Raw genomic sequence first — 23,930 nt, forward strand, 5'->3', positions numbered from 1 at the left:
CAGGCAGGAAGGCAGACGACCTCGCGACGAGCACAAGGCTCGCAGGTTGAGGTGGCTTCGTACGGACGGGCGCTCATGCCTCGACCCTCGACTCGTCCTGCTGCGGGCAAATTGATTGAGGGGGGCGGGGGCCCTAAAAAAAAAAAGATTGAGGGGGGCGGGGGCGGGGGCGGGGCGGCACACGGCCCCGAGACCGGTAGCGGTAGGCTCGTCCCGTGCAGCCGTGCTACCCCGTCCGTAGCCGGAGCCGGTTTGCAATGCGGTGCTCGTACGACCTGTTTAGATCTTGACTGTTACTAATTGTTTGTTGCAAAAAAGAAAGAAGTACTAGTGGGTCCACCCAGGCACTCCGGCTAATAGCTTAGGATCCAAAACTGGGCACAGCTAATAGCCCAGCCAAAATAGCTGCTAATAAAAGGCTATTAGCTGGCTTTCCCAGCTAGCAACCTGATCTGGATCTAGAACGGGGTAGGAATTACCACCAGGAAGTGAAGGCTGCTGGTGTCTTGCAATTGCAATTAAAGACTTGTTTGGGCCTCCGGTGCTAAAATTAACTGTGTGCAAAGTGCAAACTGCTAGCTGGCTGGTTGATAAGGCTTCTAGCTGGCCTACTAACGGTGTGATTAAGCTTTGCCTTAGCAAAACAAGCGTGCCGACGAGGAACAGGGGAGCAGCACTAGCAATGCAAGGTGGGTTTGGACTCTCGGACGCGTCACTTTCACCTGCCTGATTCAGTACAGCTACATGTTAGGGCACTACAAGACCGCCGAGGCCGTGGTATTTCCTCTTCTGAGAAAACTGACGTATAATTTCAAAAAAAAAAGAAAACTGACGCCATGGAAAAACAAAACACCACAGTACGTGTGGTGTGAATTCACCACGGTACGTCGACATAACAACAGACCGATCTTACATGGACCGCGGTTCGGTACTTTTTTCTCTCCCCCTCTCTCTCTCGTGCCGTCGATGCCGGTCCCCTCTCCACATGCCAAACAAGGAGACGGGAAATGGTGAGATTGCGAGGAGGTATTGGTGAATTTCCGGCGACCAGCGACCATTTCACCCCGAGCCAAAAAAAAATCCTCCCTAGCCAGGCAGGCAGCGCCAGTGGCTACCAACCTTTTCACACTCCACACTCCACACTCCACAGTGTCACTCTGCCTCTCTCCCCCGCTCATTATATTCGCCCGCGCGAACCCCACGGTCCCCACCACGCCTCACGCCGGGCGAGCGCGACACTCCCTCTCCCTCGCCTCCGCCTCCGCGCGAGGCATCGTGTCCGCGAGCGAGGTAGCAGCAGCCAGAGCAGGAGCCGAGAGGAGAGGGGGGGCCGGCCATGACGATGGCAATGCGCGCGGTGGCCGCGGCCGCGGTGCTCCTCCTGGCGGCGGCCGGGGGCGCGTCGGCGGCGACGCTAGCGCTGTACAACCGGTGCGGCGAGACGGTGTGGCCGGGCATCCAGCCGAGCGCGGGCAAGGAGCTCCTCGCCCGCGGCGGGATGCAGCTGGCGCCCGGCCACGCGGCCTCCATCCGGCTCCCCGCCGGCTGGTCGGGGCGCGTGTGGGGCCGGCAGGGGTGCAGGTTCGACGCGGCGGGGCGCGGGCGGTGCGCCACGGGCGACTGCGGGCGGACGCTCTACTGCAACGGCGCCGGGGGCGCGCCGCCGGCCACGCTGGCGGAGATCACGCTGGCGTCGGCGCCCGCGGCGCAGGACTTCTACGACGTGAGCCTGGTGGACGGGTACAACATCCCCATCGCCATGACGCCGTTCCACGGGTCCGGCGCCAACTGCGTGCCCGCCGGGTGCGTCAGCGACCTCAACCGCGTGTGCCCGCAGGGGCTCGCCGTCCGCGGCGGCGACGGGAACCGCGTCGTGGCGTGCCGCAGCGCCTGCGCCGCCTACGGCGCGCCGCAGTACTGCTGCACGGGGCAGTTCGGGAGCCCCCAGCAGTGCAAGCCCACGGCCTACTCGCGTCTCTTCAAGTCGGCGTGCCCCAAAGCCTACTCCTACGCCTACGACGACCCAACCTCCATCCTCACCTGCTCCGCCGGCGCCTCCTACGTCGTCACCTTCTGCCCACACCACCGCTGAACCTCTGGACCCCGGCGGACGAAAATCAATGGCACCTGGGTTTGGCTGCTGCTGTAGTTAGGCGGCTGCGAGTGTGCGTTGCTGTTCTTGGTTTCTTGCTGCTACCGTTACATTTGCATCATGTACAATTGGTCGTAGTGTGATGAGAGATCTGGTGGTCTACCGCTGGTAGGCCGAGATCGATGGGGGTATATCAGGAGTAGTATATGGGTATAATGCTATGCATTTGCACTCTGAAGTCTGAACTTGTTTCCGGTCTACCGCTGATCAATTGGTGCTTCAGAGCAAGAATGCGTTTGGTTGTGTTTTTGGCGTGCATGTGCTTTGCCCGTCATGCATCTAAGCATCTTCTTCCCCTCCAGCAGTCCAGCAGCAGCAATCCGCTGTGCCACATCTTGGCCGTTGATTTGCTGCGGATTCAAGATACTTTCGAAATTCACTGGCTACACGTGCCATTGGAGCAAGAACACGAGTTCAAAACTTCAGATCTGCGTTTTGCTGCTTCACACTGTAGGAGTACTAGTAATTAATTCTGCAAAAGCATCGTTCAGATCTGCATTTCGACCACCGGTTCACGGTGCCCTAGCACAGCAGCACTAGCGGTGCCCGGCCCGGGCATTGGCCGTGGCAGACTGGCAGGGTCGGCCAGCCGGCCAGGCGCCCAGGCTACCCGCCACCGACCGTAGCGTCGTGCAGTGAGCCGCAGTAGCTACGCAGGCTTTGGCCACGGCGGGAAAATCGGCTGTGTTTAGTTCCCCAACTTTTTCAAAATTTTTAAATTTTTCATCACATCAAAATATTAAATACAGCAAATAACCCATACGTGAAATACTAAATATAGATAAATAAAAAAAACTAATTACATAGTTTTGATGTATGTTGCGAGATGAATCTTTTGAGCCTAATTAGGCTATGGTAGGACAATATTTACCATATACAAACAAAAAGTGCTACAATACTTTTGGCAAATACTTTTCGCATCCTTTTTGCAACTAAACACAGCCATCATAATTCCGGGGAGCGCGAGCTTCGAGGCCACTTTTGGCACAGAGTTTAACCGCCGCAACAGCCGGAGACCGGAGGAGGTCATCTGGGTCCGCTCAAGTCGTCTTAGTGACTTCAACAGGAGGGAGGCAAATTGAAGAGGCAAATGCAATTTTCCTTGCGTGTACAGTGGTTGAAATAGAGTATTTTTTGTGTGTCTCCAACAGTTGGAGAGGCAAACGCATCTGCCCGCCCTGCCGGCCATCCGCCCGCGCTCGACCAGCGTGCCGCCCGCAGAGGACGCCGAGCGTCGCGGGCAGCCATGGGCGCCACCGCAGCCGCTCCTCCACCTCCGCTCCCTCGGCGGCCAGCTGCCGCAGCCGCTCCTCCACCTCCGCATTGCGGCAGCGGGCGCGGTCCAGCTCGGCCTCCGCCACTCCGTGGAGCTCGCCGGTCCGCCGCCACTCCATGGAGCTCGCCGGTCCGCCGCCACCCCTGGAGCTCGCTGGGCTGCTGCGGCCGAGCGGGGGCCGCGGCGCGTCGCTCCCGAGTAGGGGAGCAGGGGAGGCCGAGAAGGGGATGCCGCTCTCGCCTGCTCACCGCCGCCATCGAAGCTCGCCAGCGCCCCTCCGGCCCGCCGCACGCCGCGCACACCGCTCCGCGTGGACGAGCTCGTCGATCTTGGCAGATCTGGGCCACCTCCGCCGCGCCGCGCAGTCATCGGCCACTGCCGCCTCGGCCGCTCCGCGTCGCTAGCAGGCAGGGGAGGGGGAAGGAGGGCGGCCGCGTGCGCAAGGGAGGGGGAAGGTCGGCCACTGCTTGTCTCGTCGCGCGACGCTCCAGCCGGCGCGCCCGCCGCTCGCCGCAGCATCAGGAGAGGAGGGCCGCCCTCGAGCTCAGAGGGGGCCGCACTTGCCGGAGGTGAAGCAGGGGACCTCCTCGCGGCCAATCGGGTCGTCGTCGAGGCCGCTGGGTCCCGACGCCGTCGCGCGCATCCGGCTCCGTTGAGGCCTGCCGCGCCGGCCGGCTACCGCACCGGCCGCGCGCATCCGTTCCGCTCCGCTCGAGGCTGTCGGAGGAGGGGGCGCCGTCGAGGTCGCCACGGCCACGCAGGGAGCTCAAGGCCGCCGTCGGAGCCGCGTCTCGCCGCTCGGGCTGCATCGAGGCCACCGTCGGGGGAGTCCAGGGAAACCGAGATCCGCTCCGCCGCGCCACGCAGAGGACGCGTGCCACCGTAGCATGTTTTGTTATTACTTGACAATTAATATCCAATCATGGATTAATTAATATCGTTAGATTTATCTCGTATGAATCAGTTAAACTGTGTAATTAATTATTTTTCCAATTATATTTAGTGCTCCATGCATATATTCGAAAACTTGATTTGATAGGTACTATAAAAAATTTTTGAGAACTAAACGCTGCCCAAGTTTGGTCTAGTTGTTGGCTTGTTGCCAGTTGCCGGTCCTGGCGTTACTCCACTTCGGCCGTGTTTGGTTGGGTGGGGGGAAAAATTTACTGGTAAAGGAAACCATGTGTTTGGTTGCTACAGTTGAGAAATTGGGCCCAACATATTATCCAAAAAAAGAAAGAAAATGATTACTTCCTTGCAAGGTCCTCAGGGAGAGGTTACTGATCAAAAAGAGATGCTCTCTATAGCTACAGATTTTTATAAAACTCTTTTTATATGAAGCCAAACCCAACATCCATCTTAAAAGCTCCTTTTGGAATGATGAGAAAAAATTATCTGAGGAAGAGAATAATATGTTATCCTCATCTCTTTCTGAGAAAGAAATTAGAACTGCTATATTTGATTCTTATGCTGATGGAGTGCCAGGGCCTGATGGCTTCCCTTTCCTCTTTTATCAGAGGTTTTGGGACCTGATTAAGAATGATAAGAATGATTTTATGGCCCTAGTGAAGGATTTTGAGGAAGGACGTCTTGACATTAACAGACTGAATTATGTAATGCTAATACTGACCCCTAAAGAAATAGATGCCATAGAGATGAGGAAGTTCAAACCTATTGCCCTGATCAATTGTAGTTTCAAAATTTTTAGCAAGGCTCTCAATAACAGACTCATTAAGATTATTGATAGGTTGATTTCCCCAAACCAAACTGCCTTTATCCAAGGGAGATATATTCTTGAAAGTGTGGTGGCTGCTCATAAAATTATTCATGAAGTGGCTAGAAAAAAAGAATCTGGTATTGTTCTTAAAATTAATTATGAGAAAGCATATGATAGAGTAAATTGGGACTTCATTATTGAAGTTCTTTCTTCTAGAGGTTTTTCCAACACCTGGATTAGCTGGATTACTAAGCTAACTCAAGATGGTTCTGTTTGTGTCAGACTTAATGATGAAAATGGGTCTTACTTTGCAATAGGAAAAGGTTTAGGACAGGGGGACCCTTGTCTCCCCTTCTTTTTAATTTAGTTGTGGATGTCTTCACCAGGATGCTTAAAGCTGCTACTCAAGGTCTCATTGGAGGCTTGCTAACTGACATGATAGAAGGAGGTATTGTGAGTATGCAATATGCCGATGACACAATTTTATTTCTAAAAAACAATCTCATCCAAGCTAACCATTTTAAATGGCTCCTAGCTTGCTTTGAAAACCTGTCTGGAATGAAGATCAACTATAATAAAAGCAACCTCATCACTATGAATGTGACTGATGAGGACAAGATTGCTCTGGCTAGAACTTTTTGCTGCAATATTGGTGATTTCCCAATTAAATACTTGGGGGGCCCTCTACATTTCACCAAACTTAAAAGGGAAGACATTCAACCAGTAGTGGCCAAACTCCTAAAAAGAATTTCTGGTTGGAAAGGTAGACTGTTGTCTAGTGCTGGTAGGCTCACTCTTTTAAAATCTTGCCTGGCCAGCATTCCAATTTATTTACTCTCGGTTATCAAATTCCCAAAATGGGCCATTGAAAGTATTAATTCTCAAATGGCAAACTTTCTTTGGAATGACCAGGAAGGGAATCACAGATACCACATGTCCAATTGGCAAAGTATAGCTCAGAAAAAAGAATATGGTGGTTGGGGGATTCCTGATCTGGTTTGCCTAAATATGAGCTTACTGTCCACTTGGATTAATAGATATCACCTTAGTGATAATATGATTTAGAAACAAATTATTGATTACAAATACAGAACAAAACAACCAAATCTTTTTTGTTGTCTTGAAATTGGTGCTTCCCCTTTCTGGAGAGATGTACTGTGGGCTAGTAAAGCAGCCCAACTAGGAGTGAGATGAAAAATTGGTGATGGAAAAACAATCAGATTTTGGGAAGACATTTGGTTTGGGACTTGCAGCCTAGCTATCCAGTTCTGGGATCTCTATGTTCTATCTAACAAAAAAAAATGTTAGTGTGGCTGAAGTTTGGGATGGAGAAGAGCTCAAAATCTCCTTTAGGAGAAGGGTCTCACTAAGGCTAATGCAGAAATGGTTAGACCTTGTGGCCATAGCAGAATCTGTTAATTACAATGATGATTGTGATGCAATTGTTTGGTCCTTTGCTGATAGCAATAGTTTTTCTGTGCAAGCTGTATATAAAACTATCAATTTTAGAGGTGTGCAACCTGTTTATACACCTAACATTTGGGGTTTAAATGTCCCACCTCGTATCCACATCTTTTCATGGCTCCTCTCCAATAACAAAACTCTTACCAGAACTAACCTGGCTAAGAGAAGACATGTGGAAGATGTGTCTTGCTTGTTTTGTAATGAACCTGAAACAGTTAACCATTTATTCTTTGATTGTTGTGTAGCAAAAGTGCTTTGGTCTTATCTGAAGGACATTTTTCATACTCAATTGGGTGATGATTATGAATATGTAGCTCGATGGTGGATTAGTGATTCTAAGCATAAACTTATGAATGGGTGCTCAGCTGCATTGATGTGGTCTTTATGGAAATTTCGCAATGCTATGTGTTTTCAGGGCAAAAGTTGGATGGGGAAAAAGATTTTGATAAGAAGACTGCTTCACACTTTGAAAAATTGGCGATCTCTCTACTCAGAAGCGTATGTGGTGAAGTTGGACCAGGTGCTAGCAAGGCTACTAAGCAAGCTGGAGGAGCCCTTGCAGCTGACTGCTCCTCCACAGATGAACCAGTCGTCGTCAATTTCCCAGATGGAGCTAATGTCAAGTTTGGAAGCATCTCCTCGGAGAGCAATCTACATCGCTGATATGCCTTTGGAGGCCGCTGAAGCTCCTGTGCGATGATCTCTTGTGCTCTAGCGCCAAGTTACCTAGATGCTAGTCAAGTTGTCTCTCTTTGTTCTGCTGTACCTTAGCGGACGCGCTTCGAATACGCTAAACCTTAACTTTGTGCAACTTTGCTTTGTTTTGTGGAAATAAAGCGGGGAAACCTTTCTTCTAAAAAAATTGGGCCCAACAGATGGGGCCATAGGCAGGACCCATGGACCACCGTGTTATGCGCCCCCGTGCGGCATCCCCCGCGCGGCAGCGATGCGCCCCCCTCACCCCCGCAAACCCTACACGCCCGCTCCCCCAGCGCTGCCTCTGCGCCGCCGCAATCCGCCGCCGCCGGCCGGCGGACTCACCTCCATTGCACGCATCTGCGCCCCGGCACCGACGACACGCCGGATTTGGGGGAAGATACCATTCCCCCGGCGTACACGTCGCCCGCGCAGCGCCTCATGGTCGGGGCCGGACCGGCGGCCGCCGGCCAGTGTTCGGCCCCCCCTCCGCCGCGTCGGCCATCGTATCTGCCGCCGTCCACCCCCAATCGGTGTTCTCCTCGGCCCCGGCGTCATCCCCTCACTTGCAAGCCCTCCGCCGCCCAGGGTCAGTGCCGCCGTTTTCCACGGCCCTCTTGCTTGCTCCGGTGTCCCGGCCGGCCTCCTACGCTTGCCTTCTGCGGGATCTGGCATCCCGCCGCCAAACCTTCACCCGCGGCCGGCCCTGTTTCCCCGTCCCCTGCTCCATCTCCGGCCTTCAGATCCTCCGCCTGCCGCCCCGTTACCTGCTCCCCCACGGGTCCCTGGCCATCCTTGTGCTCCCCCTAGCAAGCTTCCCCCTGGCCTTCGACCTCATCCGCCCCGCACCCTCCATTGCTCCTCCACCCCGCTGGTCCCCTCCCTTGGCAGCGCTGTGCAATATGGTGTGTGCATGTAGCAATATTTGACGTTGGCTGCAATTTTTTTTACCAAACACATGTAAACTTTTGCATGCAAAGTTTTACACCCTAAAACCAAGCAGGACCTTCACCTACTACCGGTTGGCCGTGGGTCTTCGGATTCTCTGATGAACGTGGCGGCCTGACTTGCCGAGTCCGATCTGGAGAGTGGAGCGGCACAAGTGAGGTCAATGCAGTCATTCACTCGCTCAGAAGACGACGACTCTTTTTCACGGAGGCAGCCAGCCACGATAATTGCACTAGCTGCTGCCCGCGACACGCAGTAGGAGGACCAAAAGTACTGTACTGCCCTCGTGATCGACAACGTCCAAAACCCATTTGTAAATGGAGCACCCTGCAGTTCTGGACTGCTGGAGAGTGGAGACGCACGGCAGTGGCACTACTGTGTCTATGGGAATAAATGCTGTGTGCCGTGTGTCGGACGCAGTGATCCACTTGCTTAACCTACTTCATTCCACTAGCTAGAGTCAAACACTCCTGGATCAACTCCTCCATCAGTTTAGTCTGAATGTCTGATGATCTTTCCAAACCTCTTATGCCGAAACGTACCTCGATTTACTTGCGAAATCTTCTTCATTTAGCTTGCGGGAAAAGTTCAATTTTCACCCTCGAACTATCGCAAAAATCTGATTTTCAACCTTCAACTACGAAACCGGACAACATAGGTCATCCAACTATCAAAACCGGGTAAATTTGGCCCTTATGGTGGTTTTGCATTTTCTAAAAAAATTAAATAAATCTAATTAGATTTAAAAAATCAAAACTAATTCACTTTAAATCAGAAAAATATGAAACTATTATTGCTCAATAGATAGGTTACATTTTTAGAAAACTTTTGATACCCATTTCATAATTTTTTGACTTAAAATGAATTACTTATAAATTTTTTAGTGTAAAATTGAATATTTTTAATTCTCACAAAATGAAAACCCACCTTCAAAACCACACCAGGGGCAAATTTGTCCGGTTTTGACAGTTGGATGGCGTATGTTGTCCGGTTTCATAGTTGAAGGTTGAAAATCGGACTTTTGCGATAGTTGGAGGTTGTAAACCGGACTTTTCTCTTTAGCCGTTAGAGGGGGTATGGACGTACGGCACATTTCCATTTTTTTTTAACATCACCCTGGTTGATTCAAAGGGCCACGTAGAAAGCGATCAAAAGCTTAAAAGAGGAGAACATGCAGGCGAATATGTGATGCGATCCGAGCTTTTCAGAGCAGCAAAAGGCGTGTGTGTAACACCCCGATATTTGCCGGGGTCGCCAAGGCCAAATTGACCACGGCGCCGCTCGCGCGCGCGCCGCGCGTCCGCGCCAGTGCCGCCACGCGTCGTCATCCCCTACACGCTCGACGAGGATGGCCGCCGAACCGCCACGGCGATGCCGTGACGACCCGAACGACTGCACCTCGCCCGTTCTCGCGTTCTTGACCGCCTAGACCATTCCCGCAAGCTCAGAGCCGTCCTTGACCTTCTCTTCGTCGCTCCTGAGCCCGAGAGCCGAGCCCCGCGCGCCCCTTTGCCGAGAACAGTCAGCGCCGCCCGCCATTAGCGCCGCCGCTCGCCGGTCTCCCGTGGAGCTCTCTCCTCCACCCTTCCTCGCGCCCAACAAACCCCGCAAAGAGCTTCCTTGACATCTGTTGGTGCTCCCCGACCCGCTCGCCGCCGCCCAGGCCTGTTGCACCGCCGCCGCCGCCGCCTACAGCCGCCGCCGGAGTCCTGCTCCGCGGGGAAACCCCAAGCCGGCCTCCCCAACCCCGTCCAAGACCATCTACAGGTCCCTCTCGACGTCCTCTTGCTCCTCCCCCTATTCCCCCTCGCCGCCGGCCGCCGTAGGTGCCGGAATCCGGCCACCACTGCCTCCCCTGTTTCAAACCCCAACCAGGGACCCACGGTGAGAAGAAATAGAAGTTCAGGGGTCTAGATGCAAGATTTCCTTTCCTTTTTCTTTTGTTTTCAAAAACAGCAAACTTATAAATTCCATATAAAATCGTAGAAAAATCATAAAAATGCAAACTAAAATGTTTTGGAATCCTTAGATCAAAACCTACAACTTTTGTTACAGCCACCTATTCATATTATGCTTCTATTTTAATATAGGAAAAAGATTAGATTACATAGGTTATAATTATTCTAGGAGTTCTACTCACTATCTATGGGTTATTTTTGGTGGGTAGCTACTTCATGCTATGCTTAGATTTGTGTAAAAATTTGAGTACCAGTTAATACTTTTAACTAGGTGAAACCCTAGTCTTGGCTAGATCTAGTAGAATAATATATTCTTTTATTTCTGGATGTTATTATTTAGATATATTTATGAAACTTTTTCTGTGTATTTCCAATACCAAATGAACACCACTGTCCAAATCTCGTTAATTATAGATTTGTGTAGCTATTTCTTTTATTTAATCCTTGTTTAGTAGGCTTTAATTATGAGAAATAATTTATATTGTTTTTAAATCATGAAAATATTTCTGAGTGTTCTTTTTGAATAGATTAGCTTGTCCATGAAGTTTGAGCATCAGTTCATGACTAGAACAGAAGTTAAAAATGAATCTTTTTAGATTGATGTTTGTTTTGTTTATTTTCTCAGAATTAATTATATGTAGATAAAATTATGAAAAAATCACAGTAGCTAATTCATCCCTGTGTCGACCTCTTGTTAAAATTTCAGGTTCTGTTTTGCTCTGGTCTGACCTGTATAATTCAATCTTGCTCTAGGAGTTGTCTGAATGAATGAATTGTTCGGATTAAATGGATGCATAAAATGACGTGATTTTTACAGAGTATATTTCTCCTTGTACCTTCTGTTTAGAATATTTTTTTTCTGAAATTGCTGTTGTTTATATACTGAGTTATTTAATTATTAGCAAGCTATGACCTGCATGTTATAGGAATCAACTATTGCTTGTTCGTGCAGTTAGTGAACTTTTTTTGTGCCGTTGATCATGATGCCATGGGTAGTTAGAAATGTAGTTATCTACTCTATAAACGATTGCCATGTGATATGATTGTTTGCTACTTATTAGACTACAACTTTATCGTGAAGGAAAAATAATAGCATCTATATTGTTGAGCAACTCAGAACTGTGCATTCATACATATGCATTGCTGCATTTCATTTAGGTACGATAGATGAACCACGTGAGGGATGTGACATTGAAGCTGAGCCAGAAGACGGTGAATGGTGGACACCTCTAGAAGATGGGTGGATGGATCCCAATATGCATGACCGAAGGCAGATGCTCGCCAAGCGAGTATCATCTAATTAACACTAACCTAGTGTTACCCTCAGGCAAGCCCCGGTGCATGTCCTATTATTTTAAATTATGCTTCACTATATATATGTTTTATCTATTACTTGTGCATTACGTATTAGGAATTGATTGGAACCCTCGCTGCATGATCCTTAGGTTCCCCGAATTTTTACTAGTATGTCTAGGTCGATAGTGGTGCCAGGCTAAAAGAGTCCGGTAGAAGTCGGGTGACTTCGTGTCACTCGCGAGACATAGGAAACTTTAGAAGCCGAGTAATTGCCGGTTACTCGCGAGATACATTATTATCTTTATACTTCAGTATTTGTGAAATGGATTGTATTGGATATGGAGATGTGAGACCGGGCGGGAATGATGGATAGGTATGGCAGCAGGACAGGGTTTCTGTGTGTCTTAGTCCCGTCCGTGTCGATTAAGGACCGGTCGTTGTGGCAGTGCTGATCGGGGATTGAATTGTACTAACCGCATGTCGGAAGTAGGAGGTAGTCGAAACCGGTAAGCCGAGTACTGCCTTGCTTCGAAAGTACAGGAACCCGCACCCAACTCCTGGGGCGAGTCGAGTAGTCGCGGAGAATTGGGTTGCATATGTTTACTTTTGGTGGTCTCACGTTGAGCTCGGCTGACCATATGTCGTTGGGCTGGTTCCTGTAGTTCGAGGCGGGGAGGGGAATGGTTGGCATGTATAGTCCGACGGGGCCAATACGTGCCGTGTTGGTTAGGTCCACCTTGCAAGGTTAAATCGGATCGATTCGCCGTGTCTCGCGGTTATGAGGGCCTTGGTCTCTTTGTCACACCGTAGCGAATGAGCTAGAGTTTTAGAGATATAAAAATGGATATAAATTCTTAATCTTATTTGGATGCTCCACCTGTGTGTGTAGACAGGCAAACTTTAGTGTGAGTCTAGCTATATAAAATATGTGGCTAAAATGTTGAAAGTAAGGATACACTTCTAGTGCTATTTCCGCAAAAACAAACCACCAGCCAAATGCCTAGCATGTCTAGATATGTGGGCTAAGTTATACCCACTGGTCGGGTAAGTCTTGCTGAGTATTAGTATACTCAGGGTTTGTTGTTTACCCTATTTCAGGTATAGAAGCTAATCAGGATTCGCATCAGTGGGCTCGATGTGACGTCCTCACACGTGTTCATAGTTATCGTCTTGTTTTATTGGTTCTCAATCGAATTTCTTTCTCTCAGGTTATATTCTCTTCCGCTACTGTCATTTATTTTATGTAAATTCCAAATTTAAAGCTGTTTTGTAAATATTTATGTTATTATCTATTTTTGTGAAATTATATTATGCTGGTACCGTCTGTGCTCGCCGTTGCGCGAGACTTCTGGTGTGTTTCGATCGGCCTGTGGGTTGGAAACAGGCTGTCAGATTACACTTAATTAAGCTAATGCGCCTGATGCGTTTAGATGATGGCCATTACGCTTAATTAAGCCGTTTAACTTGGCGGTTCTGTCATAGTGTGGATCATCGATCCGTGCCTTCTCAACCTCAAGGTCAGGGTCCAGCCACCGCTCCATCAGCAGATCACACGATCTGGTACCAGACTACCCAGCTTTCGTTCACCTTTGTTTTTTTCCTTTCCATCCCCCTCCTCTCACTTGTAGTGTGGCTTCGTGGGCGACTGGTGGTGGTGGTGGTGGTGGTAGGGAGGATGAGCCAAGGCAGGTAGGGAGCCCTAGCATGGGGCGCACATGAGCTCGTGGGCGTGGCAGGCAGCAGGTTGGACTCGCGCCGGGACGGCATCCAGCTCGAGCCTGTCCTGCGTGCTTCCGCGCATCACATGGCCGTCAGTGACGGTGCTCGTCCCGGCACTTGTCTACCGCGCGGGCGAGATGACAGACTTGTGGCTACTCACGTGGCGCCGCCGCGGAACCCCAGTTCTTCTTCGACCCGTCTGTTCCCAGGAAAGAACAGTGTGGCGCTCCCGGCCAGAGAATGCGTTCCGTGCAGGAAAGAGGAAAGGTGTGCCGCGCATTGTTGAGTAGTCTCGGCTCGTTTCGCCATGTTTTCAGCCAGGTTTGTCCCCTCTGTTTGGGAAGGTTTGATGCAGTCTTGGAAGGAAAAAGGTGCCTTGGTTTCGTTTGGTTGACATGCACTGCGCTGCAATGCTTCTTTTTTTAGCTCGCAAAGCTAGATATTTGGTCTGAGAACCTCGTGCTCAAATGTTAGAGCTAGTGGTCCAACTTAACCCTGCCTCACCCAAATACTAGTGGCCACTGGCCACTTTGGTACAACGGTGGTACCTCCACTGGAGGAGCCGGTGAAACATAGATAGATACTGCTGACGGCATGCAGAGTGTAGTGGTGAACTGGTGATGATAATTCCCATCTTTTATTCTTCAAAAAAATAATTCCCATCTTTTTTTTGGTGCTTACAGGAAAATGGGCTATGCTTTCCTCGCCCAATAACTTTAGGCCCAGTACATCTCTGTTCCACCAATTCAGTTTATCTTCAGGCCCAAACAATCATGGGCCAAAGAAGAAAAGAGAAGCGCCGATCATTCCCCAATACACCCCCCAGCTGGGGCGAAAACACGTACGTACAGCCCAGTATCCCATCAGCAGAACGCCACACTTGCTTTACACGCGCGAAACCGCCCGTCCCTCACGGGTCACGGCTCCTTGGCTCACGCAACGGAACACGGGAAAACCCCCAACCCACCGGCGCGTCACGGCCGCGGATCGCCAGCCGATCGATCACGAGCCCGACGGCCACAAAAACTAAACTAATCCGAGCCCGCGTTCCAACACCACGCCGCAAAGGAAACCACCCCCACCACCACCACCCAAGACGCCCGAGCGATGGCCAGCCAGAACCATCAGTCTCCACCGTGCCCGCGCCGGCGCCGGCAGCCGCGGGCGCGCGGCCTCGCGCTGGTCGATCGGTCGATCGATCAGATAGCCGGCCGCGCTATTGTCCGTGCCGGGTCGGTCACGGCTCCTGTTCCTGGGCCAGGTCGTCGGGGGACGAGGAGCCTGTTAGCGAGGCGTGGTCGGCGAGGAACCTCTCGGCGATGGCGGCGTGCACGGCGGCGCCGGTGGGGAGCACGTCCTCGTCGATCATGAAGTAGGGCGAGTGGCCCGTGTGCACGGACCCCAGCGTCTCGTTCCGCACCCCGATGTAGTAGAACCCCGCCGGCACCGCCTGCGAGTAGAAGGAGAAGTCCTCGGCGCCCATCATCGCCGGCACGTCGCGGTAGCTGCCCGCGCCCAGGAGCTCCGACGCCACGCGCCGCACGTGCCCGTACATGCGCGCGTCGTTCACCGTCGGCGGGTAGAAGCTCTCGTCCTCGAAGAAGTCCACCGCCGCCGCGCACCCGTGCACCCGCGACTGCGCCGCGATCACCTCCTCGATCCGCCGCCGCAGCTGGTAGAAGCTCGCGTTCGAGAAGGCGCGGAACGTGCCGCCCAGCACCAGCGGCGCCGCCGCGCCGCCGCCGCCGCTGGCGTCGCTCCCGTTCACCACGGCCACCGACACCACCTGCGAGTCGAGGGGGTCCGCCTCGCGGGAGACGAGGCTCTGGAGGCTGATGATGGTCGACGACGCGGCCAGGACGGGGTCCGCGGATCGCCGCCGCCGCTCATCCCGCGCGTCGCCGCGGATCACGGCCTTGAAGAAGCCGCAGCCGGCGAGGAGGGCCCCCGTCCGGGACCCGATCACGGAGGTCGGGTGCTGGTGCGACACGTGCACGGCGAAGATGGCCTCCACACCCTCCAGCGCGCCGTCCTCGATCATCCGCTTCGCGCCGCACCCGGACTCCTCGGCCGGCTGGAACAGAAGCTTCACTGTGCCCTGCACATACCGAAATGCCAGCGAAGTTCAGAGCTGCTGCATTGTAACGTTTTTCTCATACTAACAAGAGAAATTTTTAAATGTTTTAAGCTTCCTAACAATCCTAAGATGATCATTCTCCAAGTCAAACAGTGAAAAGTTTAAGATCAGTATCCAGTAATAAAACCGACAAGTGGATTGGAACTTTGAACATATTTTCTGGGTCATTTCCTACTCTTCTTCCTCAACGTACATGAGAGGCTTTAAGCAGTAAAATTTGGATGCTCTGGTTACCGGACAACTTTGCCACTGTAGATAACAGAGTGGTTGGTGTAGCCTGTAGGGATCGGGACAGGTTTGCTGAAGATGGCGACACATTTTTCACGTCGCCATCTCAACATGGGGGCCAAGGTGTCCTGTACTACTGATCGTGTAAATCCGTAGAGGTACAGAGAGACACTTGAAACTTATTACTGTGGCATGGAAAAACAGAGTGGTAGTGGCATGGAAAAACAGAGTGGTAGATGCCGTTTCGTGTCGATCACATCACATCGTATCTTTAGACACATGTATGGAGTATTAAGTATAGTTTAAAAATAACTAATTATATAGTTTAACTGATTAGCACGAGATGAATCTTTTAAGTCTAATTAATCCATGATTAGATATTAATTACTAAATAACAACGAAAGTGCTATGGTACCGAAATCCAAAAAAATTTCGCGAATTAAACACAAGCCAGAATATTTTCAACATCTCCCACATATAACACTTGCAGGATAACAGTGCCTTGTCATTTGTCAATCAGAGGCGGAGCTCCCCATGCGACAGGGTGGGGCAGCTGCCCCACCTACCGCCGGAGATGCAAAACAAAATCCCCCCTATCAGCTTCCCCTCCGGCGAGCTGGGAAGCTGTGGTGAGCGGCGCCGCGGCGGCCGGCGGCGGCGTCAGTCGCGTGCCCAGGCAAAAACAGGGAGAGGGAGAGACCACCGTGTGGAAAAGGCCCATTGAGGCATTGAGTTGGCGGCCCAAGTTTCCCATCCCCCAACCCCTCACAACAGATCCCTGTTTCGCTAGTTCGCTGGCTCCTGGCGCCCTCCCACTCTAATTCGCGCCGCCGCCACTCGCCAGTAGCGTGCCGCCGCCGCCCGCATGCTCCGGCAGACCGCAGTCCGGCCCTCCTCTCTGCTTGCGGCCTGCGGACCTGCGCTGCGGTGCTCCCTCAGTCCCTCTCCCTGTAGGGTGCAAGCTGCTGGCCTGCAGCCACGGAGCCACCCCGCGCGGCCGCGCCGCCGGCGCCGGCGCGCCTCTGCCTACCTCCCCGGGCCGCGGCCAGGCGCCAGCTGCCGGATGGCCAGAGGCGCCCCGCCCCCGAGCCGGGCAGCCGGCGAGCCCCTGAGCGAGCAGCCCCGAGGCCAGCGGTGAGGCCTGAGCCACGGTGCTGCGGGCCATCTGCTATTCTGCTCATATTGGTACAAGGTTGATGTCCTTGAGAAATAAAGGTTGGGAGCCGTTGTTTCATGAAGTCAAATCATTTTGTACTGAAAAGAAGATTCCAATACCAAATATGGATGACTCAATACCTAGATGGGGTCGATCAAGGCTAGATGGTAACTTATCACTCAAGAGCATCATTACCGTGTTGATACTTTCTTAGCTGCTATTGATGCTATTATCATTGAGATGGACCATTGCTTCAATGAGGTATCATCAGAGTTACTTGTTTGCTTCTCATGTCTTGATCCAAGAGACTCCTTTTCTAAGTTAGATGTTGAAAAGATTGCAAGATTAACTGAAATATATAAAGAAGATTTCTCTGACTTGGATCGCTCTAATATAAGAGATCAACTTGAGACATTCATCCTTCATATGAGAAGAGTTGAACAATTCAAGGATTGTCATGATTTTGGAAGTTTGACTATACACATGGTTAAAAGTGAAAGAGACATCGTTTTTCCAATTGTCTATCGCCTCATCAAGCTAAGATTGCTTCTACCTGTCGCAACTGCCAATGTTGAAAGAGCCTTCTCGGCTATGAATATAATCAAGACAGATTTGCACAATAGGATGTCTGATGAATGGCTTAATGATCTGATACTCTGTTACATTGAGAAAGAGATTTTTTAGAGGCCTTGATGAAAGTGAAGTCAGGAAGACATTTCAAGCCTCCAAAAACCGGGCTATTGACTTGCCTAGGCCACCAAGAAGGCCTAGACACGATTAGTTCTTTAATAGTAGGCTAGTGGTGTAGTGGTATGTCTCCTCTCCTCATAATTGTTTTATTACATTACAATTCATAATTTCATATATTACTCACCAAGTCACTAACTGATTTACTCTTCAAATTTACAGGTTTCTTAGCTTTTGGAATATCAGATTTTGGTCTTTAAATTGGATATTTTCCTTGTTTGATTGATCTTTGTTGAATTAATGGATAATTATCTTCAAATTAGAGGTACGATCATTAATCATTATTTAAATTTGACATAGATTAACTATTGATGTGCGTCCTCACGATATTATTAAAAAGTTATGTTTCCGATGCACCCCACCTAAAATTTCATCCGAGCTCCGCCACTGTTGTCAATGGTAGCTAAAGCCTAAAACTGGGGCATAAAGAAGTGGCAGTGACACTAATCAGGAGGCATCTGGTGCTTGAAAAGCAGTGAACCAAAACCCAAGGAGTGCCGTACGAAGTACCAGCACCACATTGCAACTATTGAAAGAAGAACAAAATGCAGACGAATAACCTTTTCCCCTTGATGCAATACTAAAAGGCGCTCGTTACAATACAGAGCTTGTGACACTGGCAGATGTGCACGTGACGAAAAGAATAAGGTGCTTACTAACATGACACCTGACGCTGAAATTAGCATGATGCCACGAACACCACCAATAATCGATCACCTTATCTGCATATCTTGGTCTTGTTTGGTTCGCGCTATAATTGTAACGCGTTAAGAATAGTAACAACTTTGACCACTAATTACGGTGTCAAACAAAGTTAGTTTACAAAATCAATTTCAGAACCCGGCGCTAGTGACCCTGAAGAATCTAATGAGGTCTTTGACCGCACGATTAGAAGATGGTTACTGTAGCATCACTGTGGCTAATCATCGATTAATTACCGTCATTAGATTCGTCGCGAAAAATTACACCCATTCCTAAAATTTTTTTGCAAATAGACTTCATTTAGTACTTCATGTATGCGAGATTTTCTTCTCGAAAAACGTGCATGCTAATTTTGTTGCCAAACCAAACAAGGCTCTTGAAAGAACGGATCAACAGAGTGCAGAGGAATAACTTTTCCCTTGATGCAATACTAAATGGCGCCCTGTCACAAGACAGGCAGTGACACTGCCCCTGTCCTCAAGCAACGGACCAGATGCACGTGACGAAAAGAATTAGTGCTTCTGTTTACGAAAAAAATAAAGAATCAGTGCTGACATAGCATGATGCCACGACAGCACCAACCGATCACCGAACACTGAAGTGGTGGCACATCATTTCTGCACTTTGATACACGTCTTAAACTATCGTTTTGAGCGGAACCTTTTTCCCAAAGCGAATCTAGCGACCAAAACTCGGATCAAGTTTTAAGTTAAATTAAAAGGAAAAGGAAATGTTCAGAGTTTCAGATGACATCAGTAAGGCTGCTGAGACACATAGGGAGGGTCCCTTGCACGTAGAGATGGCAGCGGATCGGGTTCGGTGTGGGTATCCGCGGATTTCGGTTTTTCGGGTTTCGGGTTTGGGGTTGGTTTTTCGCCCACGGTTTTCAAGTTCGGGTTTGGGTTTGGTTTCGGGTTCGGTTTCGGGTTTTGGTTTCCACCCGTGGATATCCAATGGATATTCGAAATAAATCATTTGGAATTAAAACTCATGTTTTATAATATGTTAATGATAACTTGTTTACTTAGACTATTAAATTTATTGAAAGTTGACTCATGAAAATATTTATTATTTGTTGCCTCTTATTTATACATGTGAATATGTGTATATTTATTCGCGGGTTTCGAGTATCCATTCGGGTTCGGGTATCCGCGGGTTTGGTTTTGGTGATGGATTTCCATCCGAATCGGTTTCGGTTTCGGGTTCGGGTTCGGATTTCGATTCCGGGTTTCGATTTTGGGTGCACGGAGATTCCACCCGATCCGAACCCGACCCGTTGCCATCCTTACTTGCACGGCAGGAGATGGAGGCTCAGCTCGCTGAAACAGATGTCGCAGCAGCTGAGCCAGTTTCAAAGGATTTCCAGACAGCTGCTCATCGAGCTGAAACTGAGACTGAGATGGTGGGCGGGGCGCGTACCTTGAGGTGGTGCTCGCGGGCCTTGAGGATCCTGGCGGCGCCGAGGAGCATGGCCACATGCGCATCGTGCCCGCACGCGTGCATCTTCCCGGGGTTCCTGCTCTTGTGCTCCCACTCCACGGCCTCCTGGAACAAACAAAGCAAGGCACGGGAACGCGTCGTCAGCCAGCCGGGCAGTGCCGTGCCAAACCTGGAGCGGCAGCTCGCCGTGCCATCTTCCTGTTCAGAAAAGTGGCATTTGGCGCGGAGCCAAGCCGCTGCTGTTGCCGAACACGCATGAGCAGACAAACGGCGATCCGGCCGGGCGTGAAAAGAAGGCTTTGCTGCCTGGTGAGGTGTTTTTGGTCGTAAAAACTGAAAGCTGCCGGTTCTGGGCACTCAGGCGGATCAACTTCCCGCGGCGAGAAGCCGGCCTGCCCGCCCGTCCGGGGTTCACCAACGGCCGATGCCATTTCGGGCAAGAGACGAGAAGCTTTTGTCCCGGTTCTCCCAGGACGGGGGCTCCCATCCAGATGAGTCGAGATCGATAGGGATTCGGTCGAGATGGCGCCGCGATCCGCTCCGGAATTCATTGACCACAGCTAGGCGTCAGGACTGACGACGAGCTCTCTCGCTCTCCGTTGCGAGGAGTAGTTTTCAGTGATAGCAGTTTTTTTTTTCTTTTCAGAAACTTTTGTTCCAAGGACCACTGGACTGGACCATTGCACCACCAGCAAGTGGCAGGCCTGGCCACCCACAGGGATGACAGGCAGGCAGGCCCTCACCACCATTGCTCGTAAAGGAGGCTCACATTTTTCACAAGAAAGGAAACATGGGACACCCGTGCGGGCGTGCGGCCCTTCTCCAGGTAGCCTACGCGCAACCACCCAGAGGACTAGAGGAGAGGACCAACAGTTTCTTGCACGGAGGACACAACTACACAAGTCACAAGCCTGTACGACCCACTCAGCCTCTTCAATTTTTTGTTTAAGGAAATAGTGGTTTGGAGAGCAAAGGAAAGGGGGAAAGCAGAGAGAAAGTGACCGTGTTGCTGAAAGATCATCATGCATTAGCTGACAGCCTGACAGTGCAGAACTATTAGCATAGTTAATTGGTGCACCATCTCATCCATTAAGCAAGTGGCTACACTGTGGTTTCTGGATAGTTCTCAACTCGAAGAAGGATGTGCTAACGATTCATAAACTCAATTATGCTGAGTTGCTGACAATTCGTAGGAATCATTTGAATTGCTAAAAAAAGACTAGTTGATCGATCGATGTGCAGTATGGCGCGTGTTTGCAGAGTATGGAAGTAGCAGTATGGACACGTCCATGTACAAGGCGCGTACCTGGATGGGCAGCGCGTCCATGTCGGCCCGGAGCGCGACGACGGGCGGGCGGCCAGTGCCGAGCGTGGCGACGACGCCCGTGCGCGCGAGCGGGTGGCGGAAGCCGACGCCCATGGCGGCCAGCTCGTCGCGGACCAGGCGGCTGGTCTCCACCTCCTCGTACGCCAGCTCGGGCCGCTCGTGGATCCGGCGCCGCACCCCGCGCAGCCACGCCGCCAGCTCGGGCCGCCCCGCCAGCGCCGCGATCTCCTCCTTCCACCCCAGGTAGTACCTGCCGCCCCCGCCCGGCCGCGTCCCGCTCGCGTTCGCGTTCGCGCTGCCCTGCGCCTTGCCGCCGCCGCCCACCTTCGCCGCCGCCCCCACCGCGCCGAGGACCGTCATGCCGTCCTCCAGGAACGCCGCCGAGCCGCCGCCGGCCGGCGCGAGGGTCGCCGCCGGCAGCGTGGCGAGCAGCAGGAGGACCGCGCGCAGTGCACGGCCGCGACGGCGCCTCACGGTTGCCATGGCGGCGTGGCGCCTGAACAGAGCAGCTAGCTGGCCTGGCTCGCGCGCGGGCAGTGGGCGTGGGCGTGGGCGTGGGCAACAGCGGCGGCCTAGCAGTGCGCGGTAGGGGCAAAATGGAGGGAGGCGGGGGAATGGCGGGGATTAAATTAAGGGAAGCAAGCAGCGACGACATATTTTTTTTTTCCCCTCCGCCTTCCCGCGCGCCTCTTTCTTCTCGTCGCCGTCTGGCCTGACCTTTCTCTTTCCCATTCTGCCCCTTTTCAATTCCGCTCGTGCCTGTATCATTGTAAACCACTCGCGCCCCCCTCTCGCATTATTTTGCGCGGGCCGGGCCCACGCTGACAGTGACGCGTCGGTGCCCGCGGCCATCAGGATTTAGTATTACTAGGAGGAAGTGGTTTTGATTATTCTTTTAAGAGAAAATTAACTGTTCGGGATTAGTATAGTTCAGGTTCAGTGGCCAGCTGTGCTGGCTGGGTCGCCTGTGTGTGAGGGGCTCGCCTCGCATAGTCGCATGTGGTAGCGTCGTTAGTTTGTCATGTAACTGCACTGCTGGGCCCTCTTGACCGCAGGCAGGTGACACCAAATTGGCCGGAGTTTGGGATAAGTTCTGGCCTTCTGGGCCCTGGGCCCTGGGCCCTGATCACGACCAAAACACAAAACTAATCTGTGGAAAAAAAGGGTAAAATTTAAGACGGATTTGTTTTTAATTTCTGATGCGATGGGCGGCAAGCCGGCCGGTAACTGTCGGGTGGGATCGCGTGTCGCCGGGATTATTCCGGCAGGACAGCAACCCGCGGTGCGGCGACCGGCGAGCCACCCAAATGGCAAATGCGCACGACTTTTCAGCGGTGCAGGCCTGCAGGGTGGATGGAGGCCACAGTAGCAGTAGCATGCGGTATTCATGAGCCGCGGGTGGTTGCTGGTGCCGACAAGAGTCAGACGAGTCTGTCTCTGCTTGGGTAGTTTTAGCAGCGAGCACTGCTTGCTTTCGTTTACCCTTTTGAAATTCTTGTGTATGGATGTGCGAGCTGGGTATTCAGAGGAGCTCTTTTGTTGTGGGTTGGGGTTTTGGTGCCGCCGATATGAGTCAAGTTCGAGAGATGAACGCTATCGGCATCTTTGTTGTCATGGGCTTGTACCACTCATGGGACTACAGTGTTTATTTTAATAAAAAGAAGAGAGGTGAGTGATACAAGGCTTGACACGGAGAAACTGGCCCCCCCTTCGTCTTGAGATGTAAGGAAACATGGATTTATCCAAGTTAAATTATCATAAGATTGATACAGTTTATAGAGAAGACTATTAGTATCTAGCCCATCAAATAAAGTAGATGATGAAAATATCATTCATTATGGTCGAATTATGCTCATTAAATGTTAAAAGTATTATGTTTTCTATAAAATTAATTGAACTTAAAGTTCTTTGAATGGGGCAGCCTCATACTCCCGTGCCTAAGGTGAGACAAGTTTGACGAATTTAGGTCATTGTTTGGTTGGAGTTGTAGTTGTTGCATGAGTAAGGTTCGTGTCAACAATTTTGAGCACCTACGTTCTATCAACTTTGGCAATTTTTCTTTGATAAGTGGTGGTAACCTTAGTACAAGAACCAAACATGTCCGAAAAATGAAGCTTTTGCCCCCATACCGATATGGAACAATTGTAAAGTTTCGGAAAAAATGTATATCTAGTTTCATATAGGTGAAAAGTATATTATCCTTTTCTAAATAAGGCCACCCCAACAATTATAGTCAACTAGTCTATCAACTCGTGCTTCTGCACGGGCTAATTAGAATTAATATAAGAATGATGTCAATAATTATAATTATCTATCTCACGCCCTTTTTTAATCTATTAAATATTTAATTGCGCACAGCTTGAGCCATTATTACGACTTGAAACCACTCCGATGTGACGCACTGAGACCATCGAAATTTAATCAGAAACCATATGGTACACACGTGACACGTGAAAGAAGTCATATTTTTTTTCGAGCAACAAGAATCCATATGTTTAAAAATAAAAAGGGCATGCCTAATACAAAATACAAAAGGACTTTCAATCGCAAGTCTGCTAGCCTACCTTATTTTAACCACCAATCTTTGGTCAAATCGTTTCATAAAACCAAATCAGTAATTGTACACTTTTACTAGCATGACTGCTCTTTTTTTCGCGACCGTATTTTAGTAAGAGGAGAAGAAAGTAAGTTACAAGACAAAAGTTGGTTTGAGAGACGTGAAACCAACCTGCACAAGTACTAGCATGACTGCTCTTGAATGAACATATGAAATCCTTGAGCAGTTCAGCACCGTACATCAAGGCAGATTGGTGTGCGCCTGCGTCAACAGGGAGACACAGACAGAAGTAGAGAACCGTGGCCGTGGCCGGACCAGGAACCATCGCCTGCACCTTTAGCTCGTGTTGGAAATGAGTAGCCAGCCAGCCAGCCGTTCTCCCCCGGCCGGGGAGGGGGGGGTCGCTAGTT

At 50.7% G+C, this 23,930-nt stretch overlaps 2 protein-coding genes and 1 long non-coding RNA gene across 4 annotated transcripts; 2 read left to right on the forward strand and 1 right to left on the reverse strand.

The window, feature by feature from the left end:
- The first annotated feature begins 1,203 nt into the window (after positions 1-1,203).
- Positions 1,204-2,399, forward strand: LOC120668577 (thaumatin-like protein). Its single transcript, XM_039948322.1, has one exon. The coding sequence runs from the start codon at positions 1,337-1,339 to the stop codon at positions 2,090-2,092; it is 756 nt and encodes a 251-aa protein (XP_039804256.1). The 5' UTR covers positions 1,204-1,336; the 3' UTR covers positions 2,093-2,399.
- A 7,619-nt stretch (positions 2,400-10,018) lies between these two features.
- On the forward strand, positions 10,019-12,826 carry LOC120668578. Its single transcript, XR_005672481.1, has 2 exons — positions 10,019-10,137; positions 11,370-12,826. It is a non-coding gene; the product is annotated as an uncharacterized LOC120668578 (long non-coding RNA).
- A 1,007-nt stretch (positions 12,827-13,833) lies between these two features.
- On the reverse strand, positions 13,834-21,577 carry LOC120668579 (IAA-amino acid hydrolase ILR1-like 6). 2 transcript variants are annotated; one of them, XM_039948324.1, is made up of 3 exons: positions 20,943-21,566; positions 19,616-19,741; positions 13,891-15,324 (listed from the first exon to the last, which is right to left on the reverse strand). In XM_039948324.1, exons 1-3 carry the CDS (start codon positions 21,444-21,446, stop codon positions 14,464-14,466), a joined length of 1,491 nt encoding a protein of 496 aa, XP_039804258.1. In that variant the 5' UTR covers positions 21,447-21,566; the 3' UTR covers positions 13,891-14,463. The 2 variants fall into 2 exon arrangements, with proteins under 2 accessions (XP_039804259.1, XP_039804258.1); XM_039948325.1 differs by lacking the exon at positions 19,616-19,741 and having other exon boundaries at positions 13,834-15,324; positions 20,943-21,577.
- Between the last annotated feature and the right edge of the window lie 2,353 nt (positions 21,578-23,930).

Source organism: Panicum virgatum, chromosome 4N (assembly GCF_016808335.1).
Source record: "Panicum virgatum strain AP13 chromosome 4N, P.virgatum_v5, whole genome shotgun sequence".
Classification (NCBI taxonomy): domain Eukaryota; kingdom Viridiplantae; phylum Streptophyta; class Magnoliopsida; order Poales; family Poaceae; genus Panicum; species Panicum virgatum.

Coding starts and splice junctions, on each gene's coding strand:
- LOC120668579 (XM_039948324.1), bottom strand. CDS start 21,446: ATGGCAACCGTGAGGCGCCGTCGCGGCCGTGCACTGCGCGCGGTCCTC. Junction 19,742..20,942: donor TGGACGCGCTGCCCATCCAG/GTACGCGCCTTG, acceptor TGTTTGTTCCAG/GAGGCCGTGGAGTGGGAGCA. Junction 15,325..19,615: donor CCCGCGAGCACCACCTCAAG/GTACGCGCCCCG, acceptor CGGTATGTGCAG/GGCACAGTGAAGCTTCTGTT.
- LOC120668577 (XM_039948322.1), top strand. CDS start 1,337: ATGACGATGGCAATGCGCGCGGTGGCCGCGGCCGCGGTGCTCCTCCTG.